At 45.2% G+C, this 15,192-nt stretch overlaps 1 protein-coding gene across 1 annotated transcript in view; it reads left to right on the forward strand.

The window, feature by feature from the left end:
- Positions 1-14,069: 14,069 nt before the first annotated feature.
- LOC119312872 (parkeol synthase-like) overlaps positions 14,070-15,192 on the forward strand; it is a 38,003-nt gene continuing 36,880 nt past the window's right edge. Inside the window, exon 1 of the mRNA XM_037588650.1 lies at positions 14,070-14,320. Within this exon, the coding sequence (XP_037444547.1) occupies positions 14,123-14,320 (198 nt within the window). The 5' untranslated portion in view covers positions 14,070-14,122. The remainder of the gene's footprint in view (positions 14,321-15,192) is intronic.

Below are 15,192 nucleotides of genomic sequence, written 5' to 3' on the forward strand. Positions count from 1 at the left end.
GATTCGGACAGACTTAAGCATCGCTACGGGTGAGAAAGTCTCATCGTAGTCAACCCCTTGAACTTGTCGAAAACCTTTCGCAACAAGTCGAGCTTTATAGACAGTTATATTACCATCAGCGTTAGTCTTCTTCTTAAAGATCCATTTATTCTCAATGGCTTGCCGATCATCGGGAAAGTCAACCAAAGTCCATACTTTGTTTTCGTACATGGATCCCATCTCAGATTTCATGGCCTCTAGCCATTTTGCGGAATCTGGGCTCATCATCGCTTCCTCATAGTTCGTAGGTTCATCATGGTCAAGTAACATGACTTCTAGAATAGGATTACCGTACCACTCTGGTGCGGATCTTACTCTGGTAGACCGACGAGGTTCAGTAGAAACTTGATCTGAAGTTTCATGATCAATATCATCAGCTTCCTCACTAGTTGGTGTAGTTGCCACAGGAACCGGTTCTTGTGATGAACTACTTTCCAACAAGGGAGTAGATATAGTTATCTCATCAAGTTCTACTTTCCTCCCACTCACTTCTTTCGAGAGAAACTCCTTCTCTAGAAAGGATCCGATTTTAGCAACGAAAATCTTGCCCTCAGATCTGTGATAGAAGGTGTACCCAATAGTCTCTTTTGGGTATCCTATGAAGACACATTTCTCCGATTTGGGTTCGAGCTTATCTGGTTGAAGTTTCTTCACATAAGCATCGCAGCCCCAAACTTTAAGAAACGACAACTTTGGTTTCTTGCCCAACCATAGTTCATAAGGTGTTGTCTCAACGGATTTTGATGGTGCCCTATTTAACGTGAATGCCGCCGTCTCTAAAGCATAACCCCAAAATGATAGCGGTAAATCAGTAAGAGACATCATAGATCGCACCATATCTAGTAAAGTACGGTTACGACGTTCGGACACACCATTTCGTTGTGGTGTTCCGGGTGGCGTGAGTTGCGAAACTATTCCCCATTGTTTCAAGTGTAGACCAAACTCGTAACTCAAATATTCTCCTCCACGATCAGATCGTAGAAACTTTATTTTCTTGTTACGATGATTTTCCACTTCACTCTGAAATTCTTTGAACTTTTAAAATGTTTCAGACTTGTGTTTCATTAAGTAGATATACCCATATCTGCTCAAATCATCTGTGAAGGTGAGAAAATAACGATACCCGCCGCGAGCCTCAACATTCATTGGACCACAAACATCAGTATGTATGATCTCCAACAAATCAGTTGCTCGCTCCATAGTTCCGGAGAACGGCGTTTTAGTCATCTTGCCCATGAGGCACGGTTCGGAAGTATCAAGTGATTCATAATCAAGTGATTCCAAAAGCCCATCAGTATGGAGTTTCTTCATGCGCTTTACACCGATATGACCTAAACGGCAGTGCCACAAATAATTTGCACTATCATTATCAACTCTGCATCTTTTGGTTTCAACACTATGAATATGTGTATTACTACTATCGAGATTCAATAAAAATAGACCACTCTTCAAGGGTGCATGACCGTAAAAGATATTACTCATATAAATAGAACAACCATTATTTTCTGATTTAAATGAATAACCGTCTCGCATCAAACAAGATCCAGATATAATGTTCATGCTCAACGCTGGCACCAAATAACAATTATTTAGGTCTAAAACTAATCCCGATGGTAGATGTAGAGGTAGCATGCCGACCGCGATCACATCGACTTTGGAACCATTTCCCACGCGCATCATCACCTCGTCCTTAGCCAATCTTCGCTTAATTCGTAGTCCTTGTTTCGAGTTGCAAATATTAGCAACAGAACCAGTATCAAATACCCAGGTGCTACTGCGAGCATTAGTAAGGTACACATCAATAACATGTATATCACATATACCTTTGTTCACTTTGCCATCCTTCTTATCCGCCAAATACTTGGGGCAGTTCCGCTTCCAGTGTCTAGTCTGCTTGCAGTAGAAGCACTAAGTTTCAGGCTTAGGTCCAAACTTGGGTTTCCTCTCTTGAGCGGCAACTTGCTTGCTGTTCTTTTTGAAGTTCCCCTTCTTCTTCCCTTTGCCCTTTTTCTTGAAACTGGTGGTCTTGTTAACCATCAACATTTGATGCTCCTTCTTGATTTCTACCTCCGCGGCTTTTAGCATCGCGAAGAGCTCGGGAATAGTCTTGTTCATCCCTTGCATATTATAGTTCATCACGAAGCTCTTGTAGCTTGGTGGCAGTGATTGAAGAATTCTGTCAATGAAACTATCATCAGGAAGATTAACTCCCAGTTGAATCAAGTGATTATTATACCCAGACATTTTGAGTATGTGTTCACTGAAAGAACTATTCTCCTCCATCTTGCAGCTATAGAACTTATTGGAGACTTCATATCTCTTAATCCGGGCATTTGCTTGAAATATTAACTTCAATTCCTGAAACATCTCATATGCTCCATGACGTTCAAAACGTCGTTGAAGACCCGGTTCTAAGCCGTAAAGCATGGCACACTGAACTATCGAGTAGTCATCAGCTTTGCTCTGCCAGACGTTCTTAACGTCGTCAGTTGCATCAGCAGCAGGCCTGGCACCCAGCGGTGCTTCCAGGACGTAACTTTTCTGTGCAGCAATGAGGATAATCCTCAGGTTACGGACCCAGTCCGTGTAATTGCTACCATCATCTTTCAACTTTTCTTTCTCAAGGAACGCATTAAAATTTAATGGAACAACAGCACGAGCCATCTATCTACAAACAAACATAGACAAGCAAAATACTATCAGGTACTAAGTTCATGATAAATTTAAGTTCAATTAATCATATTACTAAAGAACTCCCACTTAGACAGACATCTCTCTAGTCATCTAAGTGATCACGTGATCCAAATCAACTAAACCATGTCCGATCATCACGTGAGATGGAGTAGTTTCAATGGTGAACATCACTATGTTGATCATATCTACTATATGATTCACGTTCGACCTTTCGGTCTCCGTGTTCCGAGGCCATATCTGTATATGCTAGGCTCGTCAAGTATGACCTGAGTATTCCGCGTGTGCAACTGTTTTGCACCCGTTGTATTTGAACGTAGAGCCTATCACACCCGATCATCACGTGGTGTCTTAGCACGAAGAACTTTCGCAATGGTGCATACTCAGGGAGAACACTTCTTGATTATTAAGTGAGAGATCATCTTAAAATGCTACCGTCAATCAAAGCAAGATAAGATGCATAAAGGATAAACATCACATGCAATCAATATAAGTGATATGATATGGCCATCATCATCTTGTGCTTGTGATCTCCATCTTCGAAGCACCGTCGTGATCACCATCATCACCGGCGCGACACCTTGATCTCCATCGTAGCATCATTGTCGTTACGCCATCTATTGCTTCTATGACTATCGCTACCGCTTAGTGATAAAGTAAAGCAATTACAGGGCGTTTGCATCTCATACAATAAAGCGACAACCATATGGCTCCTGCCAGTTGCCGATAACTTCGGTTACAAAACATGATCATCTCATACAATAAAATATAGCATCACGTCTTGACCATATCACATCACAACATGCCCTGCAAAAACAAGTTAGACGTCCTCTACTTTGTTGTTGCAATTTTTACGTGGCTGCTACGGGCTTAGCAAGAACCGTTCTTATCTACACATCAAAACCACAACGATAGTTTGTCAAGTTGGTGCTGTTTTAACCTTCGCAAGGACCGGGCGTAGCCACACTCGGTTCAACTAAAGTGAGAGAGACAGACACCCGCCGGTCACCTTTAAGCAACGAGTGCTCGTAGCGGTGAAACCAGTCTCGCGTAAGCGTACGCGTAATATCGGTCCGGGCCGCTTCATCTCACAATGCCGCTGAACCAAAGTATGACATGCTGGTAAGCAGTATGACTTATATCGCCCACAACTCACTTGTGTTCTACTCGTGCATATAACATCAACGCATAAAACCTAGGCTCGGATGCCACTGTTGGGGAACGTAGTAATTTCAAAAAATTTCTTACGTACATGCATAGATCATGGTGATGGCATAGCAACGAGAGGGGAGAGTGTCCGTCCACGTACCCTCGTAGACCGTAAGCGGAAGCGTTATGACAACGCGGTTGATGTAGTCGTACGTCTTCACGATCCGACCGATCCAAGCACCGAACGTACGGCACCTCCGAGTTCAGCACACGTTCAGCTCGATGATGATCCCCGGGCTCCGATCCAGCAAAGCTCCGGGAATGAGTTCCATCAGCACGACGGCGTGGTGACGATGATGATGCTCTACCGGCGCAGGGCTTCGCCTAAACTCCGCGACGATGTGACCGAGGTGGAATATGGTGGAGGGGGGCACCGCACACGGCTAAGGAACGATCCGTAGATCAACTTGTGTGTTATGGGGTGCCCCTGCCCCCGTATACAAAGGAGGAAGGGGGAGGTGCGGCCGGCCCCCTTGGGGTGCGCCTGGAGGAGTCCTACTCCCACCGGGAGTAGGACTCCCCCCTCTTGCCTTGGTGGAGAAGGAAAGGGGGGAGGGGAAAGAGGAGAGGGGGGCGCCGCCCCCCCTTCCTTGTCCTATTCGGACTAGGGGGGAGGGGGCGCGCGGCCTACCCTGGCCGGCCCTCCTCTTCTCCCTCATGGCCCACTAAGGCCCATTAACCCCCGGGAGGGTTCCGGTAACCCCCCGGTGTTCCGGTAAAATCCCGATTTCACCTAGAACCTTTCCGATGTCCAAACATAGGCTTCCAATATATCAATCTTTATGTCTTGACCATTTCGAGACTCCTCGTCATGTCCGTGATCACATCCGAGACTCCGAACAAACTTCGGTACATCAAAACTTATAAACTCATAATAAAACTGTCATCGTAACGTTAAGCGTGCGGACCCTACGGGTTCGAGAACTATGTAGACATGACCTAGAACCATTCTCGGTCAATAACAAATAGCGGGACCTGGATGCCCATATTGGTTCCTACATATTCTATGAAGATCTTTATCGGTCAAACCGCATAACAACATACGTTGTTCCCTTTGTCATCGGTATGTTACTTGCCCGAGATTTGATCGTCGGTATCCAATACCTAGTTCAATCTCGTTACCGGCAAGTCTCTTTACTCGTTCTGTAATGCATCATCCCATAACCAACTCATTTGGTCACATTGCTTGCAAGGCTTATAATGATGTGCATTACCGAGAGGGCCCAGAGATACCTCTCCGACAATCGGAGTGACAAAACCTAATCTCGAAATACGCCAACTCAACATGTACCTTCAGAGACACCTGTAGTACTCCTTTATAATCACCCAGTTACGTTGTGACGTTTGGTAGTACCCAAAGTGTTCCTCCGATAAACGGGAGTTGCATATTTCTCATAGTTACAGGAACATGTATAAGTCATGAAGAAAGCAATAGCAGTATACTAAACGATCAAGTGCTAGGCTAACGGAATGGGTCATGTCAATCACATCATTCTTCTAATGATGTGATCCCATTAATCAAATGACAACACATGTCTATGGTTAGGAAACATAACCATCTTTGATTAATGAGCTAGTCAAGTAGAGGCATACTAGTGACTATATGTTTGTCTATGTATTCACACATGTATCATGTTTCCGGTTAATACAATTCTACCATGAATAATAAACATTTATCATGATATGAGGAAATAAATAATAACTTTATTATTGCCTCTAGGGCATATTTCCTTCAGCTCCACCTGAACAGTAGACTCCTGAACAATAGGCTGCTGTTCACTCTCAACGGGAACATTAGTAGATGAAACATCATGTAACATAGCAGATTCATTAAAGATAACATTTCTGCTAATAACAACCTTCTGGGTTTCGGGATTCTACAATTTATAACCTTTAACACCAGACTTATAACCAAGAAAGATGCACTTAACAGCCCTAGGCTCCAACTTTCCATTATCAACATGAGCATAAGCAGTGCAACCAAAAACTCTCAACTGTGAATAATCAGAAGGTGAACTAGACCATACCTCAATTGGAGTTTTCTTACTAAGAGCAATAGATGGTGAACGGTTAATGAGATAACAATCAGTGGAAGCGGCCTCAGCACAAAACGCCTATGCAAACCTGCATTGGACAGCATGCAACGGGCTCTGGAAATAATGGTCCTATTCATATGCTCAGCAACACCGTTTTGTTGAGGAGTATAAGGAACGGTGTAGTGTCTGACAATGCCTTCAGACTTGCAATAATTTTTAAATTGCTTAGAACAGAATTCCATACCATTATCAGTGCGAAGTATCTTTACCTTCCTTTCAGTTTGTCTCTCAATCATAATCTTCCACTCCTTAAATGCTGAGAATGCTTCATATTTATGCTTCAAGAAATAAGGCCACACTTTTCTCGAATAATCATCAATAATAGTCAGCATATAACTTGCACCACCTAATGACTTCTTGCGAGATGGTCCCCATAAATCAGAATGCACATAATCAAGAATACCTTCAGTTGTATGGGTCGAAGTATTGAACTTCACCCTCTTGTGCTTGCCGAAGATACAGTGCTCACAAAATTTCAGTTTACCAGGTTCATATCCATCAAGGAGACCTCTCTTGTTTAACTCTGCTAAACCAAGTTCACTCATATGTCCAAGACGCATATGCCAAAGGTTAGCAGCATCACAATCAGAATTCTTTGAAACAACTGGAGTAGCGTTACCTGAAACGGTAGAACCTCGAAGGTAATAAAGACCATTGGTCGAACTTAAGTCACATTTCATCACAATAAGGGAACCTTTGGTGACTTTCAAAACACTATCTCCACTTGAATATTTGCACCCCTTTGCATCAAGGGCACTCATAGAAATAAGATTTCTATTCATCTTCGGAATATACCGAACATCTGTCAAAGTTCTGATTATGCCATCGAACATCTTGATTCGAATAGAACCTATGCCTTCAATCTTGCATGGTGAATTATCAAAAACCCAAAACGGAACCAGCAGAAGTAGTGGAATCAAATGTATTAAACCAATCTCTATGTGGACACATATGAAAAGTGCAAGCAGTGTCAAGTACCCACTCATCATTGGTCTCAGAACATCCAGCAATAACAACAAGAGCATCATCGGAACTATCATCACGAGCAACGTTAGCAGAATTGTCACCTTGTTTGTTACCTTTCCTCTTTTCCTTGTTCTGCAACTTGAAACACTCAGAGATGTCATGCCCGTCTCTCCTGCAATATCTGCAATACTTCTTGTCTCTGGATTGCGATCGGCCCCTGTAGCCGTTCTTACTTTTGCCTCCGTTTCCATTATTGGAGTTCTTCTCCTTTGTCCTGCCACGAACAGATAATCCCTCGGCTTGGGATGAACTTGAACCATCATGAGGCACCATTAATTTCATCTTCTCCTTAGAGTTCAAAGCTTCATAAACTTCATTAAGTGTGAGAGTATCACGACTGTATAATATGGTGTCTCTAAAATTGTTATAAGAACTTGGCAGTGAACAAAGTAACATTAAAGCAGTATCTTCCTCTTCATACTTAACCTCCATTGCAGCTAGATCAGATATGATCTCTTTAAATTCTGAAATATGATTCAAAACATTACCTCCTTCGGGTAACCTGTGCAGGAATAATTTTTGCTTCAGATGCATCTTGCTGGTGAGATCCTTAGTCATGCAAATCCCTTCCAGCTTTAACCATAGAGCGGCGGCAGTTTTCTCACTCAAAACTTCCTGCAAAATATTATTATGCAAATGGAGTTGAATTTGTGACAAAGCCCTGCAATCAATTCTTTTCTCCTCATCAGTCCAATCTTGAATTCTGTTCTTCCCAAAACTATCCAGTGCTTCATCATAGTCGGACTGTGCCAACAACGCCTGCATCTTGACTTGCCATAGGGTAAACCTTGTGTCACGGTCTAGCAGCGGAAGATCATACTTCATGGATGCCATGAGTAGATAAATCTGTGCACAAAGTAGTACAAGTCGAAAGAAAAAATTCTTGACAGAACTTAAATTACGCGGAGCAAAGAACTAGGAACAGTAGAACCTAGTCGTAGTTGGCTTGACGTAGCAACGGATAGAGAACAAAAAATCTGAACTAGCAGATAACCTTTGACCCCACGTGAGAAGTACTAGTAGTAGTACTAATAATCAGGTTGAACCAAAGTAGCAGCAGCAACTGAGTAGCAGCCTCGGGACTCGATCCTGTACTTGGACGGGAAGACGTGGAGTAGACAGCGACAACTCGGCGGAGTAGTCGCAGCGGCACATCACGCAGCGTCAGCTGCATGCGGAACGTGAGGGCGACCGCTAGCAAGATCGAGATCGCCTTCTCCTGAAACTCCACACGGTCTCGGCGACACGGCCACGCGCAGACACGCAACCCTAATTTCTCTCGTCTCAAATCTCGTATCTGAACCTCAGCTCTGATACCACTTGTTAGATAATAACGAGAAATAAACGAGACAAAGAGATACGGATTTTTACGTGAAAACCCTTGCGGGAGAAAACCACGGACGCACGAAGGCGCAATCACTATGACGAGGAGTATTACAAGCACGAGACGACAGACCGTCTGAGGTGCGACTACATGGGGTATATAAGAGGGCAATACATGAGAGCCCTTGGAAGACAAGTAAACGAGTTGTACTCGTACGCGTCGGTACCAACGCAAAGGCCCACACCGTATGTATTACGTCTAGTCCAATACGATACTAGAATTTAGATCATAATTTAACACTACACCCTAGCTTGCGCCACCATCGTCCACACACCAAGAAGGCCGGTGACCCCCTGGTCGTTGGCGTGTTGCTAGTGCACCACCATCACTGTTGTCGCCCTCTCCCTACTCTAGCTAGCCGGGCTAAGGAGCCCCATAACATAATGTCTAATAGGATTCATGTACGGGGTGGGTATGAACCTGAAGCTTTGTTCTCCTCCTCGATCAAAGTCTTCTTGGTCCTCCCAGAACCCAATTATACAAATTTATACATAAACAATAGAATTCTACTTGCATAGAAAGTACAAATAACTACAAACTTTCGACTAACATTTAGAGCTCATTTAACAAAAAAGTGGAACTGGTTTCAAATTACCATTGCCGGAGAATGAGAATTTGACTCCAACAATACTTAGTCCCTTTGGTTTTAAATTGTTGACGCCGGTTTAGCACAAATTTGCACTAACCGGCGTCAATAATTTAAAACTGGAGGTAGTAGCTAATGCAAAACTTGATATAAATATATCATACATATGCTGTGATAGGATTTAATATTGTGTTCTTAAGATGTTTTTTTTGTCTTACACGGAAATACATGGCAAAGTATACTATGAGCATTGCTATACAAACGATATATTTGGGCCCAACGCCTGCACGATCCAATGCGGCAGCATCTACAGCCAGCATGCACGCTTCAAGCAATTGTTTTTTTATGAACATCAGTACAAACACAAGCGCTCATATACACGCACACACCCTCATCCCTATAAATGCACACACGCACACCATACCCTTATAAGCACCTCCGAAAGACTGAGCCGGTATATCATCTTGAGATTTACAAATCACCGTAGGCGCCTCGTCGTCGACGGGAAGGTCTCCTCCCACTAAATGCGCATCGCCGGAAATTCTGAAATAAATCGAGGAATAAATGCGAGCATCAGAACTTGAACCCTGGTGCGCTGGGGATACCACAATCCCTCTAACCATCCAACCACAGGTTGGTTCGTAGGCAATTGTTTTGTTTTTAAAGCTGCTGCTAGCGCTGTTGGGAAGGAAGTCGTCGTTTGTAAATCGTGTAGATAGTGTGGTGCCTGAAGCAATTTGGCTATCCTATATGCCCTACGTACGTAGTACAAAAGTTGTTGTTTGATAAGCTTGGAGTTAATGTGCATGGCATCTGTCCAGTAAGAATAAAAGCAATGCACAGCAACTGGTTCGGTCAGTGCATGTTCAGAAATAATGTTGTTGGATAGGTTTGGAGTTAATGTGCATGACATCTGTCGAAATAGAGTATTTAACAAAACAATAGAAGTACCACAACTCGTGCAACCGTGCCTACAAACTACTCCCTCCGTTCTAAAATAATGTTCAGATTCAACTTTGACCACAAATCTAACCAACGAGACCGACTACGGCGGGAGTGGAAACTATGCCAGTGAATTTGCATTCAAAAAAGTTTTCAATTATATAATTTTTACTTCCACCGCAGTCGGTCTCGTTGGTTAAATTATGGTCAAAGTTGAAGCACGAAAACCGAAGACGCACTGTATTTTGAAACGGAGGGAGTAACACTTTACAAATTTGTGCCAAAAATATCATTTCTCACTAATTCTTGACTAAAAGATACCATGTCTGAAAAGAGCCCGATTTGGCCCTTTTAAACTCGATTATGACAGAGTTGGCCCACACATCAGTGTCTCTCCTCTTGCTCCTCCTGTATCTCTCTTAGGCATTTTAACAAACTCCTCGTCTTCGTGCCCCACGGAGGGGAGCTCACCGGCGAGGTAGTTGTTGGCGAGGCCCTGCACGCCAAGCCCAGGCGCCCTGAGGAGCGTTGCGGGGAGCCAGCCCGCGAGCGCGTTGTTGGAGAGGTTGAGCTCCTGGAGCGCCCGCGCGTAGGACGCGTCCTGTAGCATGCCGGAGAGGTCGTTGCCAGCTACTAAGAGCATGCACAGCTCGGTGGCGTTGAGCAGCACCGCGGCGGGGAGGGTGCCGTTGAGGCTGTTCCCGGATAGGTCGAGGTGTCGCAGGTGCTCGACGCGGGCCAGCTCGGCAGGGAGTGACCCAGACAGCTGTGCACCGGGAGAGGAGTTAGCCGGCCTCCGCTGGCTGCTGCAAACAGGGGAAGGGCGCATGTCGGTGCACGTCCTTGCCACCGCCACCCGCTGCTACCTCCGGCTGCTCGCCACCCCTGGTGTGGCCACTCGCCGCTGCCACCTTTTTCTACCCCGAGCAGCTCGCCTGAGGCCGCATGGGAGGTCGGCCGGCGTGCGGCAAGGCTGCCACAACCACGGCTTGGCCACGGCCACGACCGGCTACAGGACTGGATTGCTTTACTGGGAAAAAAACTAGGGAACCGATTGCTTTCTGAGCCCGATTATGTGTGGGCCCAACTGGCCAGAAACGCGTTTAAAACAGCCAAATCGGGCTCTTTTCAGAGATGATAGTTTTTAGTTAAGGATTAGTAAAAAATGGTAATTTTCGGCACAAATTGTAAAGTGGTAGGAGTAGTTTGTAGGCACAGTTTCACAAATTGTGGTAGCTTTTTGTTAAATACTCGTCGAAATAAGAATAAAAGTAATTCACAGCAATTGGTTCGGTGAGTGCATGTCAGAAATAATGTGAAGTCGATGGCATTAAAGACACTAGTGCCGGGTCCATAGGATAGTACATGTAACAGGAGATGTAACATGCACAACATTAATATGAACCTGAAATCTAAAAAGCGGCCGGCCACTAAATAGACAGAACGAGCGGCTGAACGCTCGCCGCTCGATCAACTCAGATCGTGCGGCCCGCAACGTCAGGTGTTACCTGGTCGGCGAGGCAGTCGCGAGCACCGCGCTACACGACAGACGTCCAATCTCTCCTCCTCCACCTTCTCCTCTTCAGCCACGCCCATCTTCCCCCGTCGTTCCCCTTCTCCATCCACCTGCCCCCGAGCAGCAGGGAGCATCGGCGCCTACGCAGCGTCGCCATGGATGGCCCGCCCCGAGTAGCAGCCAGCAGCCAACGACATGAGGCTGGGAGTTCCTCTCCTCCCCGGATCCTGGTGACGGCGAGATCCAGCAGATGTAGACCAACCGGCGGTTGTCGTCGCCACGACACGCGGCCCTCCATGGGCTTGTGCTTCCGCTCGCCTGGCGACGTGGTTCCCAGTGACTTACCAAACGGCTGCTTCGATCTGTGCCCCGATGACATGCCTGGTGCCCCAAGAAGGTCGTATCTTCTCCTCATCCACTCCTTTTGCTCTCTTTCTCTCTCTTCTTCCCTGGCCTGATGCGATGATTTGCCCCCAACAAATCCATCAATTTTTCATGTTTCCTTGCCGGGAATGAATAGATTGGATGTGTTGGTTCGTTGCTGCAGGGACGTGCTGGAGTCCTCGTCCACTGCATCTAGTAATTACAGGCCGCAGCATGGGAAGATAGAGAATCTCTGCCAACATTTCTGCTCAGACTGCGTACAACTACAAAGTGTTGCAGTACCCAGATCTGAAGCCTCTGCATCCTGAAACGGCACCTTCGCCACTTGCAGATCCAGAACAAGTATTTACAGGGTAGTTTTAGTTGGCATCTATAGTAGTTTTAGTTGCACACATAGTTGTTTTTCGTTGGACATGATTATTGGAAAGTTGCACATACGGTGATCATTTTTGTTGGCATCTATAGTAGGTTTAATTTAATTGCACACATATTTGTTCTCAGTTGGATACGATCATTGGGAAGTTGCACACACAGCGATCATTTTTTGTTGGCATCTACAGTACTTCTAGATATTACGCACATAATTGTTCTCAGTTAGATACGGTCATTCGGAAGTTACATACACGGTGATCATTTTTTGTTGGCATCTATAGTAGTTCCAGTTGCACACATAGTTGTTTTCAGTTGGACATAATCATTGAAAAGTTGCACACACAAGGATTATTTTTGGTTGGCATCTATAGTAGTTCCAGTTGCACACATAGTTGTTTTCAGTTGGACACGGTCATTGGAAGTAGTTGGCAGGGGCAATAGAAGTAGTTGCACAGAATCTGCTAGGCAGTTGGCCAGGGCAACAGATAAAGTTGCACATCTCACTGACATGAATTTGTTGAATGGTGAAAAAATGCACATCCATAGACCATGAGGGTGCAGAAAAGTTGTATACAGGTGAGATCTTTGAAACTAGATCCCGCATGGGTATATTTTGACGAATTTTTTTCGATCCCAACTTTGAAGCTATATAATACAACTCTATTACTGCATTGTGCAACTTTATTAGTACATCGTGCAATTTTTTTCCAAAACTAATGTTTGGAGCTGCGCCTTCGTATGAGGTTACAACCTAGCAACCAGGACAACTTTGATGTGCGACTAGTCTATTGCCTCGACGAAAGTCGATGTGCAACCGCCTCTTGTAGTGGTCGATGTGCAACCTCCTCTTGTAATGTAGTCTAGTCGCACACACATTGATATTTAGTTGGCTTGTAATGTAGTCTAGTTGCACATACATTGATATTTAGTTGGCTTGTAATGTAGTCTAGTTGCACACACATTGATGTTTAGTTGGCAGGAAGACTAATTGCACACGCATATGCTTAGTTGGCTTGTAATTTAGTCTAGTTGCACACACACTGATGTTTAGTTGGCAGGACACTAGTTGCACACACATATGCTCAGTTGGCGTGGTAATTTAGTCTAGTTGCACACACATTGATGTTTAGTTGGCAGGACTTTTTGGCACACACACATATGCTCAGTTGGCGCGGCAATCTAGTCTAGTTGCACACACATTGATGTTTAGTTGGCAGGACTTTTTTGTCACACACATATGCTCAGTTGGCGCGGCAATCTAGTCTAGTTGCACACACATTGATGTTTAGTTGCCAGGAAGATTAGTTCGTCGAAACATCCCCATGCGGGATATAGTTTTGAAGAGCACGTCGCGAGGATTCCAGCGGTGAAAAAGGATCTTAATTCCGACGCGCGGTTTGGAAGATATAGCTTTTTGAAAATTTGAAAACCGAAACAAATGCATATGTGATCTGTTTTTTCCAACTGACTGTGACCGGTGTGAATGTATTAAATGCTAAAAGATACATGCGCTAGCGGACAAAAATTACACACATGCATGTCTATTTTAAGCCAGCCGCTCGCGCATGTATGGCTGGCCGCTCCATCGCGCTAGTGGGCAGCCGGCCGCCCACTAGACGCTCCCTAATATGAAATCGATCGCTGTTGTGCCTTAAGTTTTAAAATACTACTAGTACAAAAATAAGTTGAACATAGTACCATCACGCAGTAAGTGTCTTGTACTCCAACTAACTGTGCAAGAAACATTTAATCACCTCTGCCCAATCAGTGGCTCTCTATAAAAGACAAGACTTGCACCATGCGCCTCCAAGTCGCAGCTAATAGACCACTTCTTGGGTCCTTGAGCATCGTATTGCTGGTTACGGAGGCGTACGTGTATGTGGAGGCTGAAGGTGTCGGAGGGCAGCAGCCCATGGCTGCGGTCGGTGAACAACCTCCTCGGGCGGCAAGTGTGGGAGTTCGATCCTGAACTCGGCACGCCAGAAGAGCGCGCCGAGGTGGAGAAGGCACGGCGGGAGTTCGCGGAGCACCGCTTCGAGCGACAGCATTCTAGCGACCTCCTCATGCGGATGCAGGTATTTGTCCATGCCTACGTCTGCTCGACACATACATGATCTCAACAACTCAAACTATGTTATGCTTTTAGAAAAATAACTAAAATAATGTTATAAGTAACACGAGTTTCATTTGGAAGATTGGAACATATAGGGCCGAGCTAGAAAAAACGTGGTTCGTCCTGATACGATCTAGCTCGGCGGAGTAATAAAGGAGGTGACATTACTTCAACATTAAATAAATGTGCCCAACTCGAGCTTTCATACAGGCATATGGGCGGGAAATGAAAGGACACTAAACAAACGGTGTTTAGGTACGGGCCAAATCCCATTTTCATGAACGGTTTAGGTACGGGCCGGCGTGTCTGCTCCCATGCTCCCCGTACCACTGGGCCACACGCCCATCCGCTTTGAAAGTACGTTTTCAAGGGCAGTTGTCCTAATGGCCTATTGACCCGGGGGTTAAAAATGCCAAATGAACTAATGGATGGTAGCAAAAAATGGCCTAAAAGGACTGTGGCTATACAAAAATGATATTATGGCCACATGTGCTCTACATTGCCCAGCTGGAATAAGTGAGTAGGAAAGTTGAGACGTCACTTGAGGTGCCCAGCCCGATTAGCACCTTCATCAGCTCCGTGCCTGGACAACCACCTTCATCAGGTCTGTGATTTCCCGTCGCCCTTAGATAAATGCTGACAAAAGCTCACTGATCCAAGGGAAGAATCTCGCGCTCGTTGTCTGGAGGCAAGATGTTGTGTGTGGCGTGGAGGGACCGCTCCGTTTAGAATGGATGTGGGCCGTGCCCGGTCCTCTCTTGTTCGTGCCGTCTCATGCCGAGAAAAATGTCCGTCGCGCCCCGTCGTGCCGTGCCATGGCCAGGCTGAAGCACG

Source organism: Triticum dicoccoides, chromosome 5B, assembly GCF_002162155.2.
Source record: "Triticum dicoccoides isolate Atlit2015 ecotype Zavitan chromosome 5B, WEW_v2.0, whole genome shotgun sequence".
Classification (NCBI taxonomy): domain Eukaryota; kingdom Viridiplantae; phylum Streptophyta; class Magnoliopsida; order Poales; family Poaceae; genus Triticum; species Triticum dicoccoides.